The 24,837-nt window shown below is 37.5% G+C and overlaps 2 protein-coding genes and 1 long non-coding RNA gene across 6 annotated transcripts; 2 read left to right on the forward strand and 1 right to left on the reverse strand.

Moving 5' to 3' along the window:
• Positions 1-843: 843 nt before the first annotated feature.
• On the forward strand, positions 844-11,312 carry LOC103040472 (uncharacterized). 4 transcript variants are annotated; one of them, XM_022675210.2, is made up of 7 exons: positions 844-979; positions 3,862-3,981; positions 4,636-4,749; positions 6,083-6,187; positions 6,578-8,483; positions 9,403-9,528; positions 10,381-11,312. In XM_022675210.2, exons 2-7 carry the CDS (start codon positions 3,865-3,867, stop codon positions 10,641-10,643), a joined length of 2,631 nt encoding a protein of 876 aa, XP_022530931.2. In that variant the 5' UTR covers positions 844-979; positions 3,862-3,864; the 3' UTR covers positions 10,644-11,312. The 4 variants fall into 4 exon arrangements, with proteins under 4 accessions (XP_022530931.2, XP_007257173.4, XP_022530932.2 ...); XM_007257111.4 differs by having other exon boundaries at positions 9,403-9,522; XM_022675211.2 differs by lacking the exon at positions 6,083-6,187.
• Positions 11,313-19,443: 8,131 nt separating this feature from the next.
• On the forward strand, positions 19,444-23,318 carry LOC125802236 (uncharacterized). The gene is made up of 3 exons (XR_007439271.1): positions 19,444-19,609; positions 22,925-23,047; positions 23,231-23,318. It is a non-coding gene; the product is annotated as an uncharacterized LOC125802236 (long non-coding RNA).
• On the reverse strand, positions 20,477-23,751 carry LOC111193671 (kallikrein-6-like). The gene is made up of 5 exons (XM_022675096.2): positions 23,684-23,751; positions 23,226-23,382; positions 22,717-22,970; positions 21,035-21,189; positions 20,477-20,935 (listed from the first exon to the last, which is right to left on the reverse strand). Exons 1-5 carry the CDS (start codon positions 23,730-23,732, stop codon positions 20,795-20,797), a joined length of 756 nt encoding a protein of 251 aa, XP_022530817.2. The 5' UTR covers positions 23,733-23,751; the 3' UTR covers positions 20,477-20,794.
• Positions 23,752-24,837: the final 1,086 nt, after the last annotated feature.

Raw genomic sequence — 24,837 nt, forward strand, 5'->3', positions numbered from 1 at the left:
CAACGTACATCTATTTTCTGGTCTATTTTCACACATAAGGCGCACATTTAGACACATTATTGAACGCTAGTAAGGCACAGGGGTGTTGCCATGTGTTCCTTCTATTTCAGCTGGTGGCTCAAATAGAGTAAACAAAACTGTAATTGTTAAAAACAAAAAACATTTTCAGATGAGTCAGACAAGTCAAACAATCACTGAATGTTAATCTACACAGATTTCTTTCCTGAAAACTGTTTATTTGGGTGAGTAAAGCACTTCCGTTTATTTACAGTTATTTACAGTGCTACACTGAGGAGCCCTAAGTGCTCCGGTGTTTTAATGTTAAAAGCATTAAACAGTCGTTTACAATGAGTATTTTACTTGACTAGCGAATGCTGATCTAGATTACCTACATAAACACCAAATATACCTAAACCTGAGAACCAGCTGAGAAAAAATAATGGCTTCTGTCAGAATGCTAACTAATCTAGCAGCGGGAAGATGTATAAACCAGCCTTAAATCGAACATAAACGTTAAAAGATCAAGTTAAATCAAGTAGCTTTATTGTCAATGCTACATATGTACAGGGCATGCAGAGGATTGAAACTTCCCAAAGTTACAGCAAGTAGAGCAGGATGCTGAGGGAGTGTGTGCTGGGGGTAGAAGCAGTGGGAGAGTCCTCACAACCTGGTGTAATGCAATCAAAAAGTTAAACTTGATCAAATGTTCTTTGCTATCATGTGTTCATGAGTTAAGAAATAGTCATTTCAAAATTAGGAAAAACGAAGGAAACAGAATCCTCCCACAGAATCCTCCCACTCTGTGAGAGACTCCAGCAGCAGCAGGGGGCGCTAGTGTAGGTTAGGGCTACCCGTTGTCACACAGGAAGGAGGCGAGTCCATCGGATAGTGGAGGTGTTTTTTTTCTTGGATTTTTTTGCCTGCTGCTCCTTTAGCTAGAATTGATGGACAAAGAAAATGGAGATAGTTCCGTTAAAAGGTAAAGAGAAGCTTCTAAAACGGTCGTTTTTCTAACGCCGGGCAGTAAGTGAGGCTGGTAGGAAGGTGTCTCAGGGTGCAGGAGTAATAATAATAATAATCATAATATTGGCCTGTTGTTGTAGGTTAGTGTTGCAGACAGGAGCCCTTAAACAACAACACAGACCGGAGTTCTGGCTCAGTTTGGCTGTGGTTGTGTTTTCCACACAGTCAGGGTGGTGCTTTTCATGAAAGTTTATATCAGCAAATTCTCTCTGAACCTGGACTTGTTATACTGTTCACAAGCTTCTTGTTCGAATTATCCGTTCCACCTTAAATGTTGCAGCGGTTGCATTCTGACGGCTGCATACGCTAGCACTGGCGTGTTGCATAATTTAAGGTGGAACTGAGTGTTGGAAAAACAAGTTGGAGAATAAGAAACGGCCTGGCTGGCTTTAGCTAGTTATTAGATAGTTTCAGCTGTTCTTTTTAAATAGCAGACAGGACATTGTGTTTAGCTCGTGAACTGTTTTTTTTTTCACCACAAATAACACTATATTAATTTTTCAGAATGACGAGATACATGATTTGTGATATTAGCTAGTGCAAAAGAAGAGGCAGATATGAACACATCAAAGGAAAGTGTATCGACTAGTTTGTATCATGTAAATCTTAACTGATAAAGAAAAAACGGGTATTATTTTCAGAGTTTGTATACTGTCTTTGGCTGAATCGATCAGTATCAATTTTAACACAGTTACACCCTAATCTGAACTGTTATACCAGTGTATTAATAACTGTAGTGACACTAGTCGTTAAGTGATTAAATCACACAAATATTGTATCGTCCAAACGGGCATAGCATTTAAAACCAATACTAAGTGACATGGATAACACTGATGATCTGGTTTCAGTGGCACCTGTTATAGGGGTGGATATACACCTCTGGAAATAAAATTAAGAGACCACTTCAGTTTTTGAATCAGTTTCTTTGATTTTACTATTTGTAGGTAGATGTTTGAGTAAAATAAACATTGTTTTTTTATTATATATAAAGTACAGACAACATTTCTCCCAAATTCCAAATACAAATATTGTTATTTAGAGCATTTATATGCAGAAAATAAGAAATGGTCAAATTAACAAATAATATGCAGGGCTTTCAGACCTCAAATAATGCAAAAAAACAAGTTCATATTCATAAAGTTTTAATAGTTCAGAAATTAATATTTGGTGAAATAACCCTAGTTTTTAATTGCAGTTTTCATGCATCTTGGCATGTTCTCCTCCACCAGTCTTACACACTGCTTTTGGATAATTTTATGCCACTGCTGGTGCATGAATTCAAACAGTTCAGCTTGGTTTAATGGCTGTGATCATCAATCTTGCTCTTAATTATATTCCAGAGTAGTGATGGGCAGATGAAGCCTCATTGGGTGTATGGCACATTTCCCAAACTGTATCGACACTGTGTTGAAACTGTGTTGCTGTATCACTTAACGGCGACATCTGCTGGACTAAGAAAGTCATTGCAAGCAACTGCGCGAGGAAATGCATCGGTCACGTGGTTTTCCTTAAAATGATACGCGGTCCGACACAGGGGTTCGCCTTGTTTGCTCGGTGCATGCGCCGAGGTTTCAGTGTCGTCAGACCCATCGCTACCAAACGATACAGGAAGTGTATCGGTCACATGGTTTTCCTTAATTTGATACGCGCACCGACACGGGGTTTCGCCTTGACAGCTCGACGCATGTGTCGAGGTTTCAGGGTTGTCAGACCCATCACTATTCCAGAGGTTCAGTTTGGTAAAATTAAAGGAACTCAAGTGGTCTCATTTTTTCCAGAGCTGTATTTATGCAGCACGTGTAGAAACAATTGTTGAAATTGAAATGCTGGGAGCAGGAAAACCCGTTAAGCATAAGAATCTGAGACACTTTAATACAGACCTAGTTGTGAGGGTGAGACAACTTGGTCAGAACATTATCAAAACATCAAAGCAGGTCTTGTGAGGTGTTCCAGGGATGCTGTGTTCTGTAGTTACAAAAATGCTTCAATATAAGAGAGCCAGTGAACCAGAAAGGGGATCATGGCCAAGGCTTGGGCAAAGGCTTGCTGATGATCATGTAGGCCTCACCCCACAACATATGGGACCTAATGGATCTGAATGCAACATCCACACCACATCTGATTCAGTTTATCAAGAACTTGTATAAGCATGTAAATGTTGATACAAACCCAAAATAGATTTATTGATCAGCAAAATAAATGCTAATCTTTCCTGTCGTATTTTCTCTGTGTTATGAATCCAAACACAATTCAACAGCATGGACCCAGACAAACTAACATAAAATGTATTTTTTGCATGCAGTATATTCTCAGTGTGCCCAACACAAAGCCCATCAAATAGCTACTTAGTGTGAGTTTACTTTATATTAACTGTGTAAACTGAAAAGTGTGGGTGAGAGTGCACATATTTCCTTTTTTAATTTGAAAGGCTCATTCTGGATTGGATTAAAGTAACTAGAGCAGCCCTGAGATAGATTAATAAACTTGCATCACCTGTAATCATACCTCACGACCACATGCATTATCAGTCCTGACTATATAGGCTTTAAACCTGTTTCAATAAAACTCACTTTTTCTAATTGTTTTCAAAAACTCTCATATATAGCATTAATGCTTATTCATTTATTAATATATTTATGTGAGCATTAAGATCTCTTCAGCAATCCACCTACTTATTGGGGAATACATACAAGTCTGAACGTAAAACTTAGATGGTTGCTGTAGCAGGACAATATTGCATCTGAATTTGTTACAAATAATTTTCAGAAATAATCAATAAGTGCATACATGCATAAATTTAACAAACATGAGACTTCTTGTTATGTGATCTATACACAGGTAATGGAGTACCATCCAACTGCTGAGGTGCATTCCCAGGATTCCTACCCACCTGCCCAGTGGAAACCACCTCCTCCACTGGATTACAGCTCTTCCAGCTCCAAGTTCCCCAAACGGCAGGTACTGTAAGTCTCCTTTCAATTTTTTTTACATTTCTTCCTGTTACAAAATGCTATATTATGTGCATAAAGTGTGGTATGCGTAAAATACATTAATATGCTGTTCATGTTTAGCGTAAATGAGAATCATTTCAAGATCCTGTGTAACAGTACGAGTCTGTCATTATAGGAGAGCATTGCTGTTCAGAAGTGCCTGAAACTGCTGCCCATGCAATGGAGATAAGACATAATACCTTTCTGCAAAGTTTTAATAAAATGTACATCTTTATATAGAAGGAAACATTTTGAAACAATACATTTGTAGGGCACTATCACTAAAAACATTTAAAATATTACTACAGTTGTTAGGTTTTTGGGTTAAGCCTAATTGTAATTATATGTAAGTTTCTTTAGTTTCCTTTAGTTTCTTGTAAAGAAATCGAAGATGTTGTAATGAGCACTGTAGCTCACATTTGTGCACTGCAAGAAAAACAACTCACACTGGTGGAGTAAAAGAGGTTTGTTTTGGTCTTGGTCTGGAGGGAAAAGTCATGTTTATTCATGGAACTTTCTTGTTAAAGCCAGGCTGGCAGTGCAAAAAGTCTTGCTGTTTTTTTTTTTTTTTTTTTTTTTTTAACCACAAATTCATTTAATCAAACATAAAATACATTTGCAGGTAATGCAGAACCCAGTCACTGAGATGACTGCAGTGGATGGCTTTTCCCCGTGCCAGTCAAAGTCTGTAGCAGATAGTCGTGAATCTGCTAGTTCAGAGACACCAAATCAAGAGGTACATTTCATTTTTCCACATGGATTAATAATGATCAGAGTTTAGGAAAAGTGCCATTGAGCTCACTGCATCAGTCTGTAACTAGTGATTCTGTACAGTAAGCTTGGATGATATATTTAGGCTAACTATTATCATCTAATTTTATTTACCTTAATCAAGATTCAATTATGAAGTTTCATACGTTCTAAGCAAAATGTTTCTAAATCTATGTTGTTCCCAAAATGTTTCTTTGACTCGATAGTGTAACCATTTTTAAAACTATAAGGACTGCGTAGATCCCTTTAACAAGACAGAAGCTATTTATGCATCCAGTTCAATTAAATTGTATTTATATATCTCTTTTAACATCGGGAAAATCAGCTTTACAGAGATTTAGATCCAGGCCTTCTTAAAGCAAGCCAGTGATGACAGTGTCAAGAAACCTCCATGGTTCTTGAAGTTGTCATTGTTCTATATATATATATATATATATATATATATATATATATATATATATATCCATTGCCTGTTATGGTGATCAGTACCAGATAATTAATTACCAGCTGGGCTTGATGCTATTATCTCTGGATTGTTTATAATGAAAGCGGTATTCTGTACAGACGGCATCAACACTGTTCAAATCTAGCGTTTCTTTACTTTAGTTTGGTTGCAAAATAAAACATTGCCAGATTGGCCCTTTGGCCTTTTGCAGGTAGTTTAATCTGCTTTACTCATATCCCAGCATTCTTTTCCAGATTAAACATCTACACTACAGTCTTTCAGAGTGGTGTTCAAAAACTCTGTTTGTTCAGACTAATTTAGTAAACTAATTTCTATTATATTTTTCCTAAACTAAACAATTAAGCAGTAAAAACAAAAATATACTTTTATATTTGCTTAACATTAGCTTCTAAGTAAATGTCTATTTTCTGCACAAGCCTTATGGGTAAGTGGCCTGCAGCAGTTTTAATTTTTAAAACTTTTTTAAAAAAATTTTTCAAGCCTATGTTAAACTTAAAGTATATTTAACCATTTAATCTTCATACAAATGTTATAATTAAAACAATATGTTTATTTGTTATAAATAGCCTGTCGTGTGAGAAATATTGAAGTGATGTTGCGTTCCACATACCTAATTTAATTTCTATTAGTTAAAGATTGTTGTAATATCTTTGCAAATTATGTAATATAAAGTTTACATATAAAAAGGCATTTTAAATATTGTATTGTAGCTGTTGCTGACAAACTAGTGAGGTGTTAATATGAACAAAATGAGGATAAACCCTATTCAAATGAAAAGATTTTGTTGTTTTTAAAATTGTGTTGTAAAATACATTATTTATTTTTTTTATAGAATGAAAGAAACGCTCACAATCCCTATTCAGGATTAAACATTTATTCCTCTGAAGACAGTGATGATGACGTATGTACATCAAGACTAAAGAAGACTAGAAGCATAGTAAGTTTTTAATCTACAGTATTTATGTAGGGTATGTAAGTATTAAAAAAATAGCTAAATCAATATGCACAGTTCTGTAATCTCTTAGTAATATATTATTTCATCAAGCATTGAACGTTACCTTGTAGAAGTAATAGAAAAGTATCCCATTGTTCATGTTTTTATTATTATACTTTAAGTACACTTTTTAAAGGAGTTTTTCTTAATGAGCCATTGAGAGGTTTTCATTGTATACAAGAATCTTATTGTATGTCATTTTATCATGCATAGAGGGGTTCTTTAAGTGTTGTAGTGCTATGTAGAACCCTTGCCTTTGCTAAGGAATACTTGTGGAACCCCTCTATTTTAAAGAATGTATCTAAATGACTTGCTATCAATTCTGATTTTTAGCTGGAAGAGTTATTTTCTGAGGATTCAAATGAGCTCCTGGATTCCGCCTCGGACAGTGGAAAGGAACTTCCTGCAAACTCCAAAGAAGAAACTCGCGACAGCTGCTCAGAAGGTTGCAAGTCCCCAAAACCCAGCTCCAGTGCAAAGAAATCAAAGGCCTCTGGACGCAGAAACAATCTCAGATCTAAAGGCTCGGTTGCTGTCAACAGAAGCCAAAGAAGGGGCGATGGGAAGAGAGTGTATAATAAGAAACATTATTGCCTGTTTTGCTCAAAACCTTTCAGCAAAATGGCAAGACATTTAGAAGATGTTCATGCAAAAGAAGCGGAGGTTGCTAAAGCCCGTGGCTTTCCAAAAGGTTCAAAGGAGAGGAGACTACAGTTGGATGAACTTCGGCTAAGAGGGAACTACAAACACAATATTGCTGTGCTAAAATCGGGCAAAGGCGACCTGGTCCCTTGTAAACGACCACGGGGGGTAGTCAAGGCCAGTGACTTCATGCATTGTGCACATTGCCAAGGACTTTTCAACAAAAGGGTTTTGTGGAGGCATATGAAGGTCTGTAAACTAAGCCCTAATAAAACATATGTCCCAAAACCAGGAAAGAATCGTACCTTGTCTGTTGTTGCAGCCTCACAGCCTGTGCCTGCTAATATAAGCCCAGCGTTATGGTCTATATTAAGCTTCATGGTCCCAGATGAAGTCACAGATGCCGTAAAGAACGACAATTGCATCCTTCAGATGGGGGAATATTGGCTTAACAAAAGCGGAGCTCCTCAGCAGAACCAGGGCTGCATCATCCGGCAGAAGTTACGTGAACTTGGTAAACTGCTGGTCACTGGGAGGAAAGTGGCTTCACTAAAGAAACTGGAGGATTTTCTCGACCCGTACAACTGCATGCAGGTTGTAGAAGCTGTGAGGCAGGCATGTGAATACAACAGCGAAACAAACACTTACAAAATTCCATCCCTGGCCAAGAAACTCTCGATTTGGCTTGTGCAGCTTAGCCGACTTGTGAGGTCCAAAGTGGTGATACCGAAAGACAGCGGCTTGGCTCAGAAGCTACGGGACTTTCAAAAAATCCATGAAGACCGTTGGAACGATTTGCTCTGGACATCTGTGTCAAAGAATACAGAGGATGTCAAGTTTAAGACACCCATGTTATTGGCGTTCACAGAAGACGTGCAGAAACTCCACACATTCCTGAGCAAGACGCAAGATGAACGTATGACCCAGCTGTCTGCAGACCCTTCTACTAAGTACTGGTCTGATCTGGCGAAAGTTTGTCTGACTCAAGTTGTTCTGTTCAACCGCAGCAGAGAAGGAGAAGTGTCCAGCATGACCCTCACCACATTTCTGTCCAGGGACTCAGCAGATCCCCCTACAGACATAGACTGGGCCCTTACCGAGGTTGAGAAGCAGCTGTGCCGGCACTTCTACAAAATAGTCATCAGGCCTGAAGGTGCTCGGCCAGTGCCCATCCTACTCACCCTTAAAATGCTTCGTGCCTTGCAGCTGCTGGCCGAGAAACGAGATGTCTGTGGAGTTCTCAAAGAGAACCCATATGTTTTTGCTCGCCCGTCGTCCAATACACACTACAGGAGCTCGGACTGTGTACGAGTGGCTGCTGCGGCTTGTGGCGCAAAGGACGCTTACGCCCTCACCTGTGGAAAGCTGAGGAAGCGAATTGCAACGTTGTCCACGGTCTTGAACCTGGGGGATCCAGAGATCAACCAGCTGGCCAACTTTCTTGGGCATGAGCTGATCGTGCATGAGGAATATTATTCTTTGCCTGAAAGGACCCTGCAGCTTGCAAAAGTCTACAAAGTTCTCACTGCAATGGAACAAGGCAGAATGATGGAGTTCATGGGCAAGAACTTCTCTGACATCAATATTCAACCTAATGGTATATATGATGTCTCTCTGTCTCTGTCCTGCTTGCTCTTTATCTGTCTCTCCCTCATTTCTACACTCTCCTTTGCTAACCTAACCACATGAGGAGGGCATGTGTTCAGTCACATTTAAGACTTATAAAATGTGTCTGTCTGTGTTCTGAAATCCAATTTATGCAGATCTGTCTTTATGTCGTGTTTTGTGTTTGAAGTTTGCTTAAGTAGTTTTGCACTAAAAAATCGGGGCTAATGTATTTAAGCAAGTGGCTACTAGCATGATCCTGACTGCATGCCTAGATAGGCCTGTCATGATTAGAATGTTTTGTGGACGATATATTGTTCCAGAAATTATTGCGATACATGATATTTTTGTAATTTTAAGACTATTAAAGGCCACTGACATAATGATAACAGTATAGCAAATAAAAGGCAATTATACATATTTTAAAGACAACAATAAACAAATTTTATTAATATTTTACATTTATTGAAGCATGACTGGGTAAAATACTGTTCACTGTTATATATGTGAACAAACATATAAATAAACACAGTAGACGATATCACAATTATTAAAAATTATTGAGTTCATGTTAATTTATTGTACGATAAATCGATATTGCAATTATTGTGACAGGCCTATGCCTAGATCATCACACACACTGCTGAAACCTCAAAAAGTCTCATATAGATTTGCTAAATAGATTCTGATACTGATTTGAAATTGTACGTTTGATTTTTGCTGAACCTATATAGTAAGCATGATGCATGCTGGTTTTATTTATCCTTATTTATGCCTGTGTGTATGTTCCTGGTTTGACTTTTACCATTTGCATGTTGTCCTTGTTGGAGTTAAGTATCATTTGTGTTACATGATTCTTTACCCAAAATAAATCCTGTTATGTGTGACAGAGTGTTTTCTGTTTTCTGTAGAGGAGGTTGAGCTCTGCAATGACAGAGGAAGGAAAAACTGGGAATGCTCATCACCAGGAGCTACACAAAGTGTAAATGAAAGTGCTGTAGAGGACACTGTACTGTGCACAGGTGTCACAGGTTCAAGTGAGTCATTTTTACATTTATAATACTAAACTGTACAGCATACTTACCAGTATAGAAATACATGCTGGTCTAAAACAACTACTCTACACTACCATTCAACAGTTAAGAGTTAAGGGGGCATTAAAATGCGTAGGGAAGAGGCTTCTAATGACCAGGGATAGGAAATACTGATCTATATCATTGTAGATTTATCACTTCTTTTAGCTTTTCATGTGTATTTATTCATTATTATTTTAAATAAAGCAACTGCTTCAAATTTTGCGCTCCTGTTTTGTAAAAATGTTGACTTTTAATTGGAAGTTTGATGTGTAATGTTTAAATGAAAATGAAAATCATTTGAAATCATTTAAAAATTTTAATCTTTAAATGGCTTACTCAAGATTCTCTCTCATAGAAGTACCACTGTGTGTTCCAAGAAGAACAATATTTGTAAAACATACTTTTTTATATAAACATTAGATGAAAGAACCTTGACAGGAACTGAAGGATTTAACAGTTAAAAGGTTCTTTACAAAAAAAAGTCCCTCACAGACATCTGTTACAAAGATTTTTTGATGTGTATAAAACAATTTGATGTAACTTGGAGATGCATTTTCTGTTTACATACATGTTGCAATTGTGTTTAATTCAATTGTAATTTACATTTAAAAGGTTTGTAAGGTAAATGTCTGATAAGTACAACATAAATAAATATAGTTTGAATATTAGCTATTGCAGAGGATTATGTTCTCTACTCCTGTCATACAAATAAACCCTCTTGTTTTAACAACCGTTTTCTGCATGCTGAAATGTGCACTGTGCCCCAGTCTTGCTGTAATACATGTACTGTGTTCTCATATGTTTTGAATACAGGTGCATTTCCAGTCTCTTCTTCAGGTCAGAAGCGAAAAGAGCAGAAGAAGAGGAAAACCTGGAGTGTGAGTGAAGTCCAGGCTGTAGAAAGACACATGAAGGATTTCATCACCTCCTGCCGTGTCCCGGGAAAATCGCCCTGCGAGAACTGCATTAGAGCTGAGCCTCTGGCTCTAAAAAACAGAGACTGGCAGAGTGTCAAGTTTTACGTCTATAATCGGATCATGGCCCAGAAGAGGGATGGCAGTCACAGTAAAGTATGAAAACTACTCTTTTTGATCTGTTCGTACAATTTTCTACAATGTGGGAAAACATAAACCGCATGTGGCGTCGCCTGAAGGTTGTGAAAATGACTGTTCAGCTCATGCAATATTGTGAAGAAGGTGACGTCACTGCTGTTAGCTAGCAGCCAGCGCGGCTGTGGTTCACCTCGGTCCACGAGGAGAAAGGCGTCCATTAACAGAGCTGAGTGGACTCTTATGGACCCAAAACTACAAAGAGCCTTAGGAACCTCTGGGTCGTAAACTTCATGAACTTGAGTCCTAGCTCTGTTTCATTTCTACATTAGTTCAGTATTGTAGATCCCCACCTCAGTCACATGATGGTCCTACCAGTACAAGGGGGTGAAGTTAAAACCATCCTCCAGGTTTTTACATGTTAATGTATATTTATACCTATATTCATGCTTCTTTTCATTCCATATTTAGCCACTGCTTCCTCAAGGCAGTGGAAAGATGCTCCTGCCCTGTTGTGGAACTCTTATCTTCCGTCCATGATGTAGTCTATAGGTTATTGCACCACCAAGTGGTTAATAAAGTCTAAAGCGGTCTGTGTGATTTCATTACGGCTTATTTGGAGATGTTTGTGTTGATGGATTGTTGTAATATTTGTGTCAGCTCAATAAAAAATATTGTTACTTTTCTTGTAATAGATATACAGTATATGTGCTACAATTACTATTACAGTACTACTCTATCACCCACGAGTGTAATTGGGGGGGACCCTGCGCCCTCTTTCTCTCCCGTGCGCGCCCTCTCTCTCTCTCTCTCACTCACTCACTCTCTCTCACGCGCGCCCCCATTGTCGTGCGCGCTTCGCCCTCTTTCTCTTGTGTGCGCTCTCTCTCTCACGCGCGCTGCGCCCTCTTTCTCTCGCGTGCGCGCCCTCTCTCCCTGACACGCCCCCCCCTCTCTCACACGCGCGCGCCCTACACAATTTCATCCCAAAAAAAAAAAACAAAAACATGGTTATAATGAAGTTTCATTCTTGTCATTATGAAGATTATAAAGATGAGGCTATACAGAATCACCAGCCTTTTTATTTTTTCCACCAACTGTACCGAAAACGTACAGCCGTACGGTAACACTTTATAATACTGTTTCATAGTTAATAGGTAACTAAGCAGGAACTAATTATTAGTGCTGCATTAACACCTAAATATTTTATATTAACGACCAGGGAGTACTGAATAATTACTCAGTAGATAGTACTGAACTAATGATTATAGTAGTTCACTATTAACTTCACATTAATTACTGAGACTTACATATCTCCCAGAGAACTACTTACTAATAATGTCTCCTTTATAATAACTATTCATTAATTACTGCTCAAATCAACATTAACTACTGAAAACCCTTACATGCCACCTGGGGAACTATAGATCTAAATCAGTCTACACAAACAATTATTTGATCAGTGGTGATATTAAAGGCATATTTGAGTGACACCATTTGTAGTAGTAGTAACCTTAATTACCTTATTATCATCATTATCTTCCAAATATTAGCAACATATAGTAAAATACTAGTGTGTCGTAATCTGCTTAAACCCCATTTTTGAAAGAACTAAAAAAATTTATAACGTAATATTATTACATAGTAGACATTATTTATGTTCTCCAGAAGACTCTAAGACTGACTGTACTGTAAAGTCAGTGACACCACTTATCATATGTTAACCTTACTTACCTTAGTATCCTCAATATCTTCCAAATGTTAGACACACTGAAATGTGCAGTAGTCTGCTTAACCCCCATTTTTGTAATGTTCTGTCAGTGTGTTACAGGTGTTTAATCTAAACCTGTGCTCCACTTCAGTCCTCCTGGAGATGTGCTCAGTAGAAGTGATGGCTCACATACAGCTTTACTCTAGGCTGTGTCCTACATCCTTATTCTGGGGGAAATCATGTTTAAATGAATAAATATTTGTGTTAGATAACAAACTAGGCATCCCTGTGTTCTTCATAGATAATTAATAAGGGGTCCCTGTCTTCTTTTTTCGGGAGTTAACAGCAGCACATGGTAACCCGTTACTAATGACTGAGGAGTTACTGCAGATCATACCACAGTATTATAAAGTGAGAAACATGTTAACTAATTACTAATGAGTGAGGAGTTACTGCTTTCTTCTTTAGGAGTTACTGCAGATCATACCACAGTATTATAAAGTGAGAAACATGTTAACTAATTACTAATGAGTGAGGAGTTACTGCTTTCTTCTTTAGGAGTTACTGTAGATCATGTCACAGTATTATAAAGTGAGAAACATGGTAACTAATTACTAATTACTGAGGAGTTACTGTGTTCTTCTTTAGGAGTTACTGCAAATCATACCACAGTATTATAAAGTGAGAAACATGTTAACTAATTACTAATGAGTGAGGAGTTACTGTGTTCTTCTTTAGGAGTTACTGTAGATCATGTCACAGTATTATAAAGTGAGAAACATGGTAACTAATTACTAATTACTGAGGAGTTACTGTGTTCTTCTTTAGGAGTTACTGCAAATCATACCACAGTATTATAAAGGGAAATATACATTAATAATAATAATAATAATAACAACACACATTTAACCTAGCTAACTAACACACACACACATTTAACCTAGTTAACTAACACACACACATTTAACCTAGTTAACTAACACACACACATTTAACCTAGTTAACTAACACAATTAACCTACCTAACACACACACATTTCCCCTAGCTAACTTAGCTTGCTAACTAACACACATTTAACCTAGCTAACTAACACACACGCATTTAACTTGCTAACACACATATAACCTAGCTAACTAACCCACATATAAAAGTTAACTTAGCTAGCAAACGAACACACATAACCTAGCTAACTAACACACATTTAAACTAGTTAACTAACACATACATAACCTAGCTAACTTAGCCAGTTAACTAACACACACATAACCTGGCTCTCACTAAAAACCAGGGATTTCATGCATGACTTCTTTAAGGGGTGTGGTTTTGGGAGGGATTTCGTCGTTAGGGGAGGGGCTTAAAAAAGTCAAGGAGCCTGCGCAGAGAGAGACCCGCGCAAATCAAAAAGCCAGTCGAAAGGAAATTCAGGTACAGTATTAACTCTAGAAAACCCTTTTTGTGGAATAAAACGTGCACAAAACGATAGAAAATATTAAAAATATATCTGGATAAATCGATTTATATCAGTTTAATCTGTTTAAGGAACTTAAGGTACAGTATTGACTCTATAAAACCCTTTTTGTGGAATAAAACGTGCACGAAACGCTAGAAAATATTCGAAATATATCTGGATAAATCGGTTTATATCAGTTTAATCTGATTTATATATATCTGGTATCCAAATACCTGGATGTTGTGGCGGGTATTTCACGTCAATGCAGTTTAATCTGATTTATATATATCTGGTATCCAAATACCTGGATGTTGTGGCGGGTATTTCATGTCAATGCAGTTTATATCTGTTTAAATCTATGGACACCAGATTTATATAAATCACATTAAACTGCACTGAAATGAAATACCCGCCACAACATCCAGGTATTTGGATACCAGATATATATAAATCAGATTAAACTGCACTGACATGAAATACCCGCCACAACATCCAGGTATTTGGATACCAGATTTATATAAATCAGATTAAACAGATATAAACTGCACTGACATGAAATACCCGCCACAACATCCAGGTATTTGGATACCAAACAGATATAAACAGATATAAACTGCACTGACATGAAATACCTGCCACAACATCCAGGTATTTGGATACCAGATATATATAAATCACATTAAACTGCACTGACATGAAATACCTGCCACAGCATCCAGGTATTTGGATACCAGATTTATATAAATCAGATTAAACAGATATAAACTGCATTGACATGAAATACCTGCCACAGCATCCAGGTATTTGGATACCAGATATATATAAATCAGATTAAACAGATATAAACAGATATAAACTGCATTGACATGAAATACCTGCCACAGCATCCAGGTATTTGGATACCAGATATATATAAATCACATTAAACTGCACTGACATGAAATACCCGCCACAACATCCAGGTATTTGGATACCAGATATATATAAATCACATTAAACTGCATTGACATGAAATACCCGCCACAACATCCAGGTATTTGGATACCAGATTTATATAAATCAGATTAAACTGCATTGACGTGAAATACCCGCCACAACATCCAGGTATTTGGATACCAGATATATATAAATCAGATTAAACTGATATAAACCGATTTATCCAGATATATTTCGAATATTTTCTAGCGTTTCGTGCACGTTTTATTCCACAAAAAGGGTTTTATAGAGTCAATACTGTACCTTAAGTTCCTTAAACAGATTAAACTGATATAAATCGATTTATCCAGATATATTTTTAATATTTTCTATCGTTTTGTGCACGTTTTATTCCACAAAAAGGGTTTTCTAGAGTTAATACTGTACCTGAATTTCCTTTCGACTGGCTTTTTGATTTGCGCGGGTCTCTCTCTGCGCAGGCTCCTTGACTTTTTTAAGCCCCTCCCCTAACGACGAAATCCCTCCCAAAACCACACCCCTTAAAGACGTCATGCATGAAATCCCTGGTTTTTAACCTAGCTAACTTAGCCAGTTACATAACCTAGCTAACTTAGCTGGCTAACGCTAACTACACACACAACTTAGCTAACTTAGCTAGCTAACACACATCCTAAAGCTGGTTAACAACCCACAAAGAGTCCTCCTCTGATCTGGGGGTAAAATAAGCTGTAAAAGATCTCAATATCTTGATTACTAGTTTATTTTCAATCAAATACAGAAATATGAAAGCAGCAGAGTCTCTTAATCCTCCTCCAGCAGCAGCAGCAACAGCAGCAGCAACAGCAGCAGCGCACAGCAGAGAATTTACACGAAGGACCTGGAGAGCTGCGTCCGCTGTGAAATTACCGTAATTACCCTAAGAGTGCGCAGTAAAATAAATCTCTCTGAGACTGCAAACGCTGAAGATGCACTTTTATAAGGCTGAAACCTAGTATTAAAGCAATGATTGTTACATTATTACTGTCTTACAGTCATTTTTAGAGTGTTAGATGCCTTCTGGAGAACTTTCATCAGTGTCTTCTATGCAATAATATTACGTTATAATGTTTTTGTTTTTTTTTCCAAAAATGATGGTTAAGCAGAGTAATACACACTAAAGTATTTTATTTTATGTTGCTAATATTTGGAAGGAACTGAGGATAATAAGGTAATTAAGGTTACCACTACTACAAATGGTGTCACTTGTTTAATTCAAATATGCCTTAAATTAATATGCATTTAACTCAAATATGCCTGATTTAGATCTATAGTTCCCCAGGTGGCATGTAAGGGTTTTCAGTAATTAATGTTGATTTGAGCAGTAATTAATGAATAGTTAATATAAAGGAGACATCATTAGTAAGTAGTTCTCTGGGAGATATGTAAGTCTCAGTAATTATTGTGGAGTTAATAGTGTACTACTATAATCATTAGTTCAGTATTATCTACTGAGTAATTATTCAGTACTCCCTGGTAGTTAATAGAAAATATTTAGGTGTTAATGCAGCACTATTAATTAGTTCCTGCTTAGTTCCTGCTTAGTTACCTATTAACTATGGAACAGTATTATAAAGTGTTACCCAGCCGTACAGTGGTCTGCTGAGGAAACAGTATTAACTCTGGATTTGGGCTTCTCCGGAGTTTCAGGATTAAGGGAGAACTAGTAAGGAGAAACTACGGTGAACTAGAGGGGGATTTATCGCGGGCAGGACATGTTCGCACTACAGAGCAAGTGATAAACAAGCTGAAAACGCTTAAAAATGTGTAGTGGAGCTGGGCGGGGGAGTGTACCGGCGTTTTATGATGTGCTGGACAGCGTGCTGGGCCCCAGATGACTGGTGGCGCTGAATTCGGCCACAGCGGACCAGTGCAACCCTGGCTCTCCGACTCCGTCCACATCAGCCAATAGTGCCGGTACGTTTACTGATGTGACGTTTTGACGGTTCCACTAAAACTGGTGGAAACGCGGGCCGGTTCGCTGAAAAGCACCGGGATAAAACGGGAGTTTTTTGGTGGAAAAGCGATATGTGCGTGCGTGCATGAGGCAGGGATAGGGAAAGTGGGTCAAGTGGGTATATTTTTGTTTTTAATATTTTATTTAATTATATACTTTATTAGATTTTAATATTTTTAGCTTATCAAACAACAATAATTTTCTGACAGTTAGTTTTGACCCTGTTTTTACGGGTGGGTGGGGACTAGTCGGTCATTGGCTGCTGGAAATAAACCCCGCCCATTAAGGTCATTTTACTCACTCACGTCAGCAAAGGTCCGCGACTTATGGCTTGTGAAAAATGACGAACCGTCACCGTACGGGGGTTTGCGGACCGGTTCTCAGACCTACTAAATCACAGGCGAGCTGCAACCTGAAAACTAGTGATGAGCAAATGAGGCCTCATTGGGTGTATATCACATTTACCAAACTGTATCAACACTGTGTTGAAATTGTGTTGCTGTATCACTTAATGGCGACATCTGCTGGACTTAAGTCATTGCAAGCAACTTCAAAAAAGAATGGAAACAGACTGAAGATTCAATCATACGTTTTTATTTAGAAACCTAAGGTGCCCAGCGGTCTAAAGCGCTGCCACTAAGAGCGGGAGGTCGCAGGTTCGAACCCCCGCTCATGCAGCTTTGCCATCAAGCTGCATGAGCTCAAAGGGAGCAAAATTGGCCCTGCTCCCTCTGGGTGGGTACATGGCGCTCTCTCCCCACATCACTCCTAGGGTGATGTCTGAAGCAGGGCATCTGTGAGCTGATGTACCGGAACCGAGTTGCTGCGCTTTCCTCCAAGCGCGCTGGCTGCTCGGCAATGCTGCATCAGCAGCAGCTCGAAAAGAAGCGGTGACTGAATTCACATGTATCGGAGGAAGCATGTGTTAGTCTTCAATCTCTGGTGTGTTGGGTCATTACTAGTGATAGGTCTTAATGAGTGGGTTGGGTAATTGGCTGTGTAAATTGGGGAGGAAATGGGGGAAAAAAGTAAAAAAAAAAAAAGAAACATAAGCTGCTTTAACATATTTGGGTCGAGGCGATTGCACCGTTTACAAACAATTTCTCCTGCTTTTATAGAAAAGCCTTTCACTGGGCACTGATGATGATGGCGTGCATAGATATTTTATTACAAGTTTCTATAAGGTAGGGTAAATTAGGCTTTGTGTTTTCCAGTACTGCAAGGGATCCTGTGATCTTGGGGTGTTCACTTCGGAGATGTGTCTTTGTACCTCGATAATGGCACCGGTGGTGAAATTTGAGTTGGCCTTGCTCTCCAGCTGCTGACACAGGTGGTAATCTTAGGAAAAAATAAAATGCATCTGCGTTAGTAATTCATTATAATCACATGGAGTGATTTGCAAGAACATTAAAATACAAATAAATGCAATTAACATTCATGACATACCTGAACTGGGAGCAGAGAGAGTTGAAAGACCAGCTTGGGCATCTTCCATTTGAGTCCATGTACAGTGCTTCTCATTTCTGCTACACACTGAGATTTTAGTGTTTTTACTGCATCATTAGCTTTTGACACACTTAAGAATGTCATTGTCTTAAACCGAGGGTCCAGCAGTGTTGGTATTATCATTACACTTAGTGACTCCAGGTTACACCGTCTTTCTAGCAGTCTTAACAGATTCATAGCAATTTCCGTGGTGGGACATTTTAAGCATTGGGATTTCTTTTGATCCAGATACTCTTTTTTCCCTTTCGCTTGATTAAATGGAGAAAGCACACAGAGTTCTCTTTATGATTTCGTCTATAGTTAGCGGGGGTATATTGCTTTTTAAAGAGGCCAGAGATACCAGCACTGACTCCTTTTGTTCCACCATGCGTTCCAGCATTAAATAAGTGCTGTTCCATCTAGTTGACACCCTATTCTTCACTGGTCCTCTTTGGCTGTAGTACTGGTTCTAAAGTATGTATCTGAATCAGATATCAGTGAGTGTCTCAAATTGGTCACATGATTTTCAAACTGTTAAATTTAAAGAATGCACTACGCAAATCGTGTGTCTGATTTGGAGCTTTCTGACCCATGCGATCATGTTTGCAGCCGCATCTGTGACCAGACATGTCACTTTCTCTGCTATGGCTCGCTCCTCCATTAAGTTTTTTGTTACTTGGGACATATTTTCAGCAGTGTGCTGTTGAGGGAAGTGTTGCGCTCCCAACATTGATGTACAAAGTGTATGGTTCTCACTGTCCACATAATGACCAGTCATAGCCAGGTAAGCCTCCATGTTGATAGATGTTCACATGTCAGCTGTTAGGCTAAATGTTGTTTTGTGCTGTTGGTTTCACTGTATATAGTTGGAAATTTACAAAGAATATACACATTTAGAGATTGGACCTGGTTGTTTATTTGAGATGGGCCTTCGTTTTTGTATTTATTTTTGTAATTTATTTTTGTATAAATAAAGACATATAAATAATACATATTTCATATAATGTATGTTTTTCATGTTGTAATTCATTTTACACATAATTTGATAATAAATTGTAACCAAAAAAAAATATCTAAGGAGCCACTTGGGAGCCAAAAGAGCCAGCTGTTCTTTGTGAGCTGGGAGCTGGAATTCCCATCACTAATCGGCTAGGCTGTCTCCAATCTTCCTAACGTTCCTGAACTCTGACACGGCACTTGTAGCCACTCCCTGACAAGGTAGACTTTTAGAAACACAGTAACTGTATGATGTAAAGAGTAATAAGACAGCAGGGTTGGCAGAGGTGTGGTCAGTGTGCAGGGTTCTTTTCTTTTAACATGAAAGTGCTGTGATGCTTTTGTGCTTTACAATGTTATACTGGAATATTCAAACTGGAATAACAGAGGGATCCTGATATTCATTCTGTTTCATCACTGGGTAGGTTGACACACAGCTTAATGTTTTATCTCTTTCTGTCAGTACTGTCAGTGTTGCTTAATTCCTTTATTTAAAACAATTACAGAGACTTCTACTGTGTCCCATTTTTTAGTTTTTATTCTTTAAGCCAGGGGTAGGCAATTCATTTTCCCAAGGGGCTGCAAAATACACTAAAACTGTTTGGAGAGCCAACAAGACTGGTCTAAATGGTTCTAAGCTTTTTTTTTTTTATCTCTTTACAATTGATTTGATATGCTGTTCCTGGTAAAAGTAAATGTCAGAATTAGGCAATACGAATGTGAACCAGACCAGACAACATAAAGACCAGCCTTTAAGTCACAATATAAAATACTATTGATATTGGGTTTGTAAAGTATCGTCTTTGCTGTTTTTTAGTGTCTTTTTCGTCTTCAGTGAGCAGAATATTCTCTGATTTGGGTTTAAACAAGTGCAGTAAAGTTTCTGAGGTGGATATCTGAAGGGCTGGGTGTGTGTATGTATAGATTATTATTATTTTTTTTTTTACATTATATTCCGAGATGAACCAGCTGCACTTCTCTTTGCCCCTCTATCTCCAAGCACCATGGTGGAAATACTGTGATATAGTGGTCTTTGAAAATGTGAAAATGTTTGAAAATTTGTCAAATTCCTTAAATAGGAAATTAGTAAAACAATAACTTTATTTATTTGACAGGGATGCAACTACACAACAAATTAATTTAATTGAATCAATCTATATTCTCAGTGTTTTTAACTGCTATTATTGTATGTACCACTGCTGGTGTCTTTGCTTTATTTGAGCCTCTTACAATTGGAAACATAAGTAAGCAATTATATTTATAGCCAACCGAAATCTGCTTTTTTGTGGAAATGTCTCCAAATAGCTGTGTGTATTATTTAAACCAAATACTATAAAGTAGACCCCCCATCCCAACACCCCTAGGGACTTCACTAGAGTTCATACTACTCTAATGACATTCCTGTTCATTGTATAATCATAAAACAAATGCTGTGATCTTCCTGCTGTAATCGTCTCTCATGCGTAAATCTGCCTTTTGGTTTTTCTATTCTTGGCTGATCTGTGAAAGCAGTGAAATGTGAGAATGAACAGAGAGGACAGTGGGTGTTTCTGCTCTTAAGGAGATCGGACATCTCTTTATTATCAGTACAGCTCACACTGCTCTCTTACACGTTAGCTTCTTTTTTGATCCAGTTTCTGTAAGCACACACATCCATGAATTCTACTGGTTTCTCACAGAGGATGTCGTAATTCATGAGCACCCCATGCAGAACATCACCCTGCACCAAACTGGTTCCACCAAAGAGCTGAGAGAGAGAGAAAGGGATGCTGTAATTATTTAATTACACATATCAAGACCTAAACAGCTTGTTTTGTGTGTTTGTGAGTGAGCAGTGCAGACGTACCTCACAATCCTTCACTCCAGAGGGGTGTTTTGCACACAGCATTGCATGCTTTTCATGCAGGAAATCGTATGGAAGTGGCTGCATCTCTTCTTCTGATACTTTTGTGCATGCTGAGACTGTGAGCTTTCCTTTCTGCAGTTTCTCAGGCTTTTGGTCTGGAGGATGAGAGAGTTTGTTAAATGCTGGAGGAAGATCAAATTTACTAGAACAATCCACTGAGCACACACAAGCTGACATAGCTTATTTTCTAAAAAGCTGTAGCACAGTATATTTATGTGATCACTGTAACTAAATGGAATGTACACTTCCGGTCAAAAGTTTAAGAACACGTACATTTTTCCCATTTATTTTTGCGATTTAAGCATTTTGTCAATGGAAATACATTTTAAAAATGGCAATCTACAAAGCCTTTGCCTATAGTAAAACAGTGCTGGAACAGACTACTGCAGCCTTTACATGACACACAACATTTTCATCATAATAACTAGAAAACAAACAAACACATATCATTGTTAGCTATTAAAAGTATTAGTCTTTTCTTTACAGAAATCACAAATAAAATCTGAGTGCAATGAGTACGGTTTCCTACACCTTCAAAAGACTTTTGGAGAAACTGAAGAAAACTGGTACAGGAAGAGTCAGGTCTGGCTTACCCAGGGGTGGAAAAAGTACTAAAAAAAATTGTAATTAAGTAAAAGTACCTTTACTTTGCTAAAATTCTACTCAAGTAAAAGTAAAAAAAAAGTACTCAATTTAAAATGCAGTTACTTTTAATTATTTTATGTAAAAAAGTAAAACAAATCATAAATTATTTTTTTTAAACTAACTATTATTTCACATATTAGTTTGGACCACATAAAACATTTTCAAGAACATTTTCAAGAAGTGGCGTAGGTTTCTATGATCCATTTTTTTTCTTTACTGTTAAAAGTTATGGTCATATATGTGACTATAAACTGTCATTTTATAGTTTTACAGTTCATTATTATTTTTTAACTTGCCATTGCTGTGCTTTAACTGCTACATGTTTTTTTTAACATTCAATCAGATTGTTTAATGATAAAAATCCTTACCACCACATGCTTTCGCAGGTTTAATGTGGAAGTTTTAAAAGCTGACAGCTCTGTCCGGTGGGGCAGACACATTTTGCATCGCATAAGGGCGTTATTGCCTTGTTATTCCATGCGCAAGCATATATATTTTTTAAATTCAGACAATTGTTTTTTTTTTCCCAGCATTTTAATTTGTACTCAGTAATGGGGAGTTTTCCAATGTAGCAAAGTAAATTACGTGTGTCAAAATGTACTTGAGTAAAAGTAGAATTACCTATTTTAAAAACTACTTTAAAAATTACAAATTACTCATAAAATCTACTTAATTACAGTAACTTGAGAAAATGTAATTCATTATTTTCCAACTCTGGGCTTAGCCACATGGCGACACCAGCCGTTAGCCCAGTTTAACATTGGACTAAGTCTTAGTTTTAGCAATGAAACAAAGAGTTATGAATCTGACATTGCTAAGATGAAAAAAATAAAAAGCAGCTTGTCTAGGCCATACAGCACTGCTACTAGACAACTGAAAATAGGGTGTTCTACAACTTTGACTGGTAGTGTACTTTAACTGTGTTTGTGAAAAATTCAAATCAAGACTCAAATAACTGGCATACTTGAGAAACTTACGTGTAGTTATATATGCTGCATTAATCCATCCATAAAACTGAACTACAGTGTTTGCTGCTGGAGCTTTACAGCTTTTTTCAGCAGGTAGTTTAATGGTGGGAAATCTGTCAGTAGGTTCTTTCTTCACTTTCAGCAGCATGATGTCGTGAAGAACCTTGTCTTTACTGAATGTCTTTGTCTCAATGACTTTCCTCCGTTTTCCTTTTAGGCCAGGATGTTGACCCAGTATCACCTCCAACACCACGTCAGAGTCTCTGAAGGAGGACACACAGTATCACTGATATGAAGCACCAGAATCTTTTAAAAATGTAACTGTGCTACAGGGGGGTAGGTGAGTTGTGAAATTCCAAATAAGTTTTCCTAATTGCATTTGTAGAATAGTTCCATGAAATGACTGTACTTTACCGTACACTGTAAAAATGTATTGCAGATTACAGTAATGTGAATAAAAGCTATGTTATTGTTAATATTTACTGTATAATAACTGTAGGGTACTTGTTTGCTCTTACATTAGATTGCAGTGAGCTGCAGTAAGAACCCACTCAGGACTGATTAGAGCTCCTCCACAGTGGCCAAGATCATCACCAGGAACTGTTAGAAGCACTTGGTGCTCACCCTCATTGTCTGGACTGTCAGTTCTTGGCTGAAGAACTTCTGAAATGGCACCTGAGGGACAGACACATGCTTTAAAAGCACTCTTAAAGGTTTTGAGTTTTAAAAATAATAATAATTTAAATGAAAACTGAAATAGGCTTGAAAGGTCCTCAGCTTATTCATGGTCAGCTAGGAAGAAAGGGATGTAAAAAAAAACTACACTTAAAATTTCCAGAAAGTAAATTCAGAATAGTAAAATGACTTGTAGTACTAAAAAAAGAAAAGGGTAGTCATGTTTTGTGCAAAATCAAAAATTTAATTTGCTAAAAATGCAAAAATAGGTTATGTATAGAGCTACAGGTTTGTGTCTTACCTGCCAGTGTCAGAAGAAAAAAAGAACCACTCATCAGTCTCTTCATCATAGTCTTCCTAGCTGGGCAGCACGTTTGATAATTGCAGGCATAAAGCAGATCGTTTTTAAAGCCTCCATATCTACTTCTCTATGCCCATTTGCAAAATGGCCATATCAGGAATAATGAATAGCCAAACGGACTCTTATTTTGACTGCATTATCTCACTACACAAATAAAGATTTGTATGTATGGAAATGAACAAAATGTGAAATGGCTTTAATCAACTGGTCACATGTTTTATAGAATACATTTTATTCTGTTATTTTGCATAAGGAAAGGACATCTTACTTTAGCACAGTAGCTTATCTTCAAAGTAAAGTAACGGCCATTTTACTGGCTCTACCCTTATTATGTGATCTCATGTGAAGTTAATAATAATAATAATAATACTTTACTCTATGCAATACCAACCAAACACTTAATTCACACCACCTCCTTGTTTCTATGCTCACTGTCCATCTTTTCAGTTCCACTGTTCCAGTTATTTAAGTGAAGATTGTAGTACTTATGTTTCTCTGTATACTTTATTTTCCTTATTTTACCCTGTTCTTCACTGGTACAGCACCATGACAGAGCAGCTACTAATTGCATGGTGGGTGGTTCTGAGCACTGCATTGACCCTAACATGTTGCTGCAGGTTTTACACTCTGTCCTCTCTATTATACAGTCCTACCTACTTTTGTATGGTAAGTGTGGATTATGTTGGATTATGTTAAAAGTGGATAGTGATTGTATGGAGGAGGTAGGTATTAAGGTTGTAATTGATTGGTGTCTAAGGTACTATTGCATGTGCTGTGTTTATAATAGATTATTAACCACTTCAAGGTGATCCGTTTCTCTCATTTTACTATTTATAGGTATGTGTTTGAGAAAAAAAGAAAATTATTGTTTTATTCTATAAACTACTGTCAACTGACTAGGGATAGGCCCGCAAAGGGCACCCAAAGGCATCATGGATTTTCCCATGGCACAATATATAAGTATATCATACAAAATTATTACATATATACACCATTCACTACAAAGACAAGACTTTTATTGTTCAAACAGGTAAACTGTATTGTATTTTGCAAATATTCACTCATTTAAATTTTGATGCCTGCAACACGTTCCA

This window comes from Astyanax mexicanus, chromosome 5 (genome assembly GCF_023375975.1).
Source record: "Astyanax mexicanus isolate ESR-SI-001 chromosome 5, AstMex3_surface, whole genome shotgun sequence".
Classification (NCBI taxonomy): domain Eukaryota; kingdom Metazoa; phylum Chordata; class Actinopteri; order Characiformes; family Acestrorhamphidae; genus Astyanax; species Astyanax mexicanus.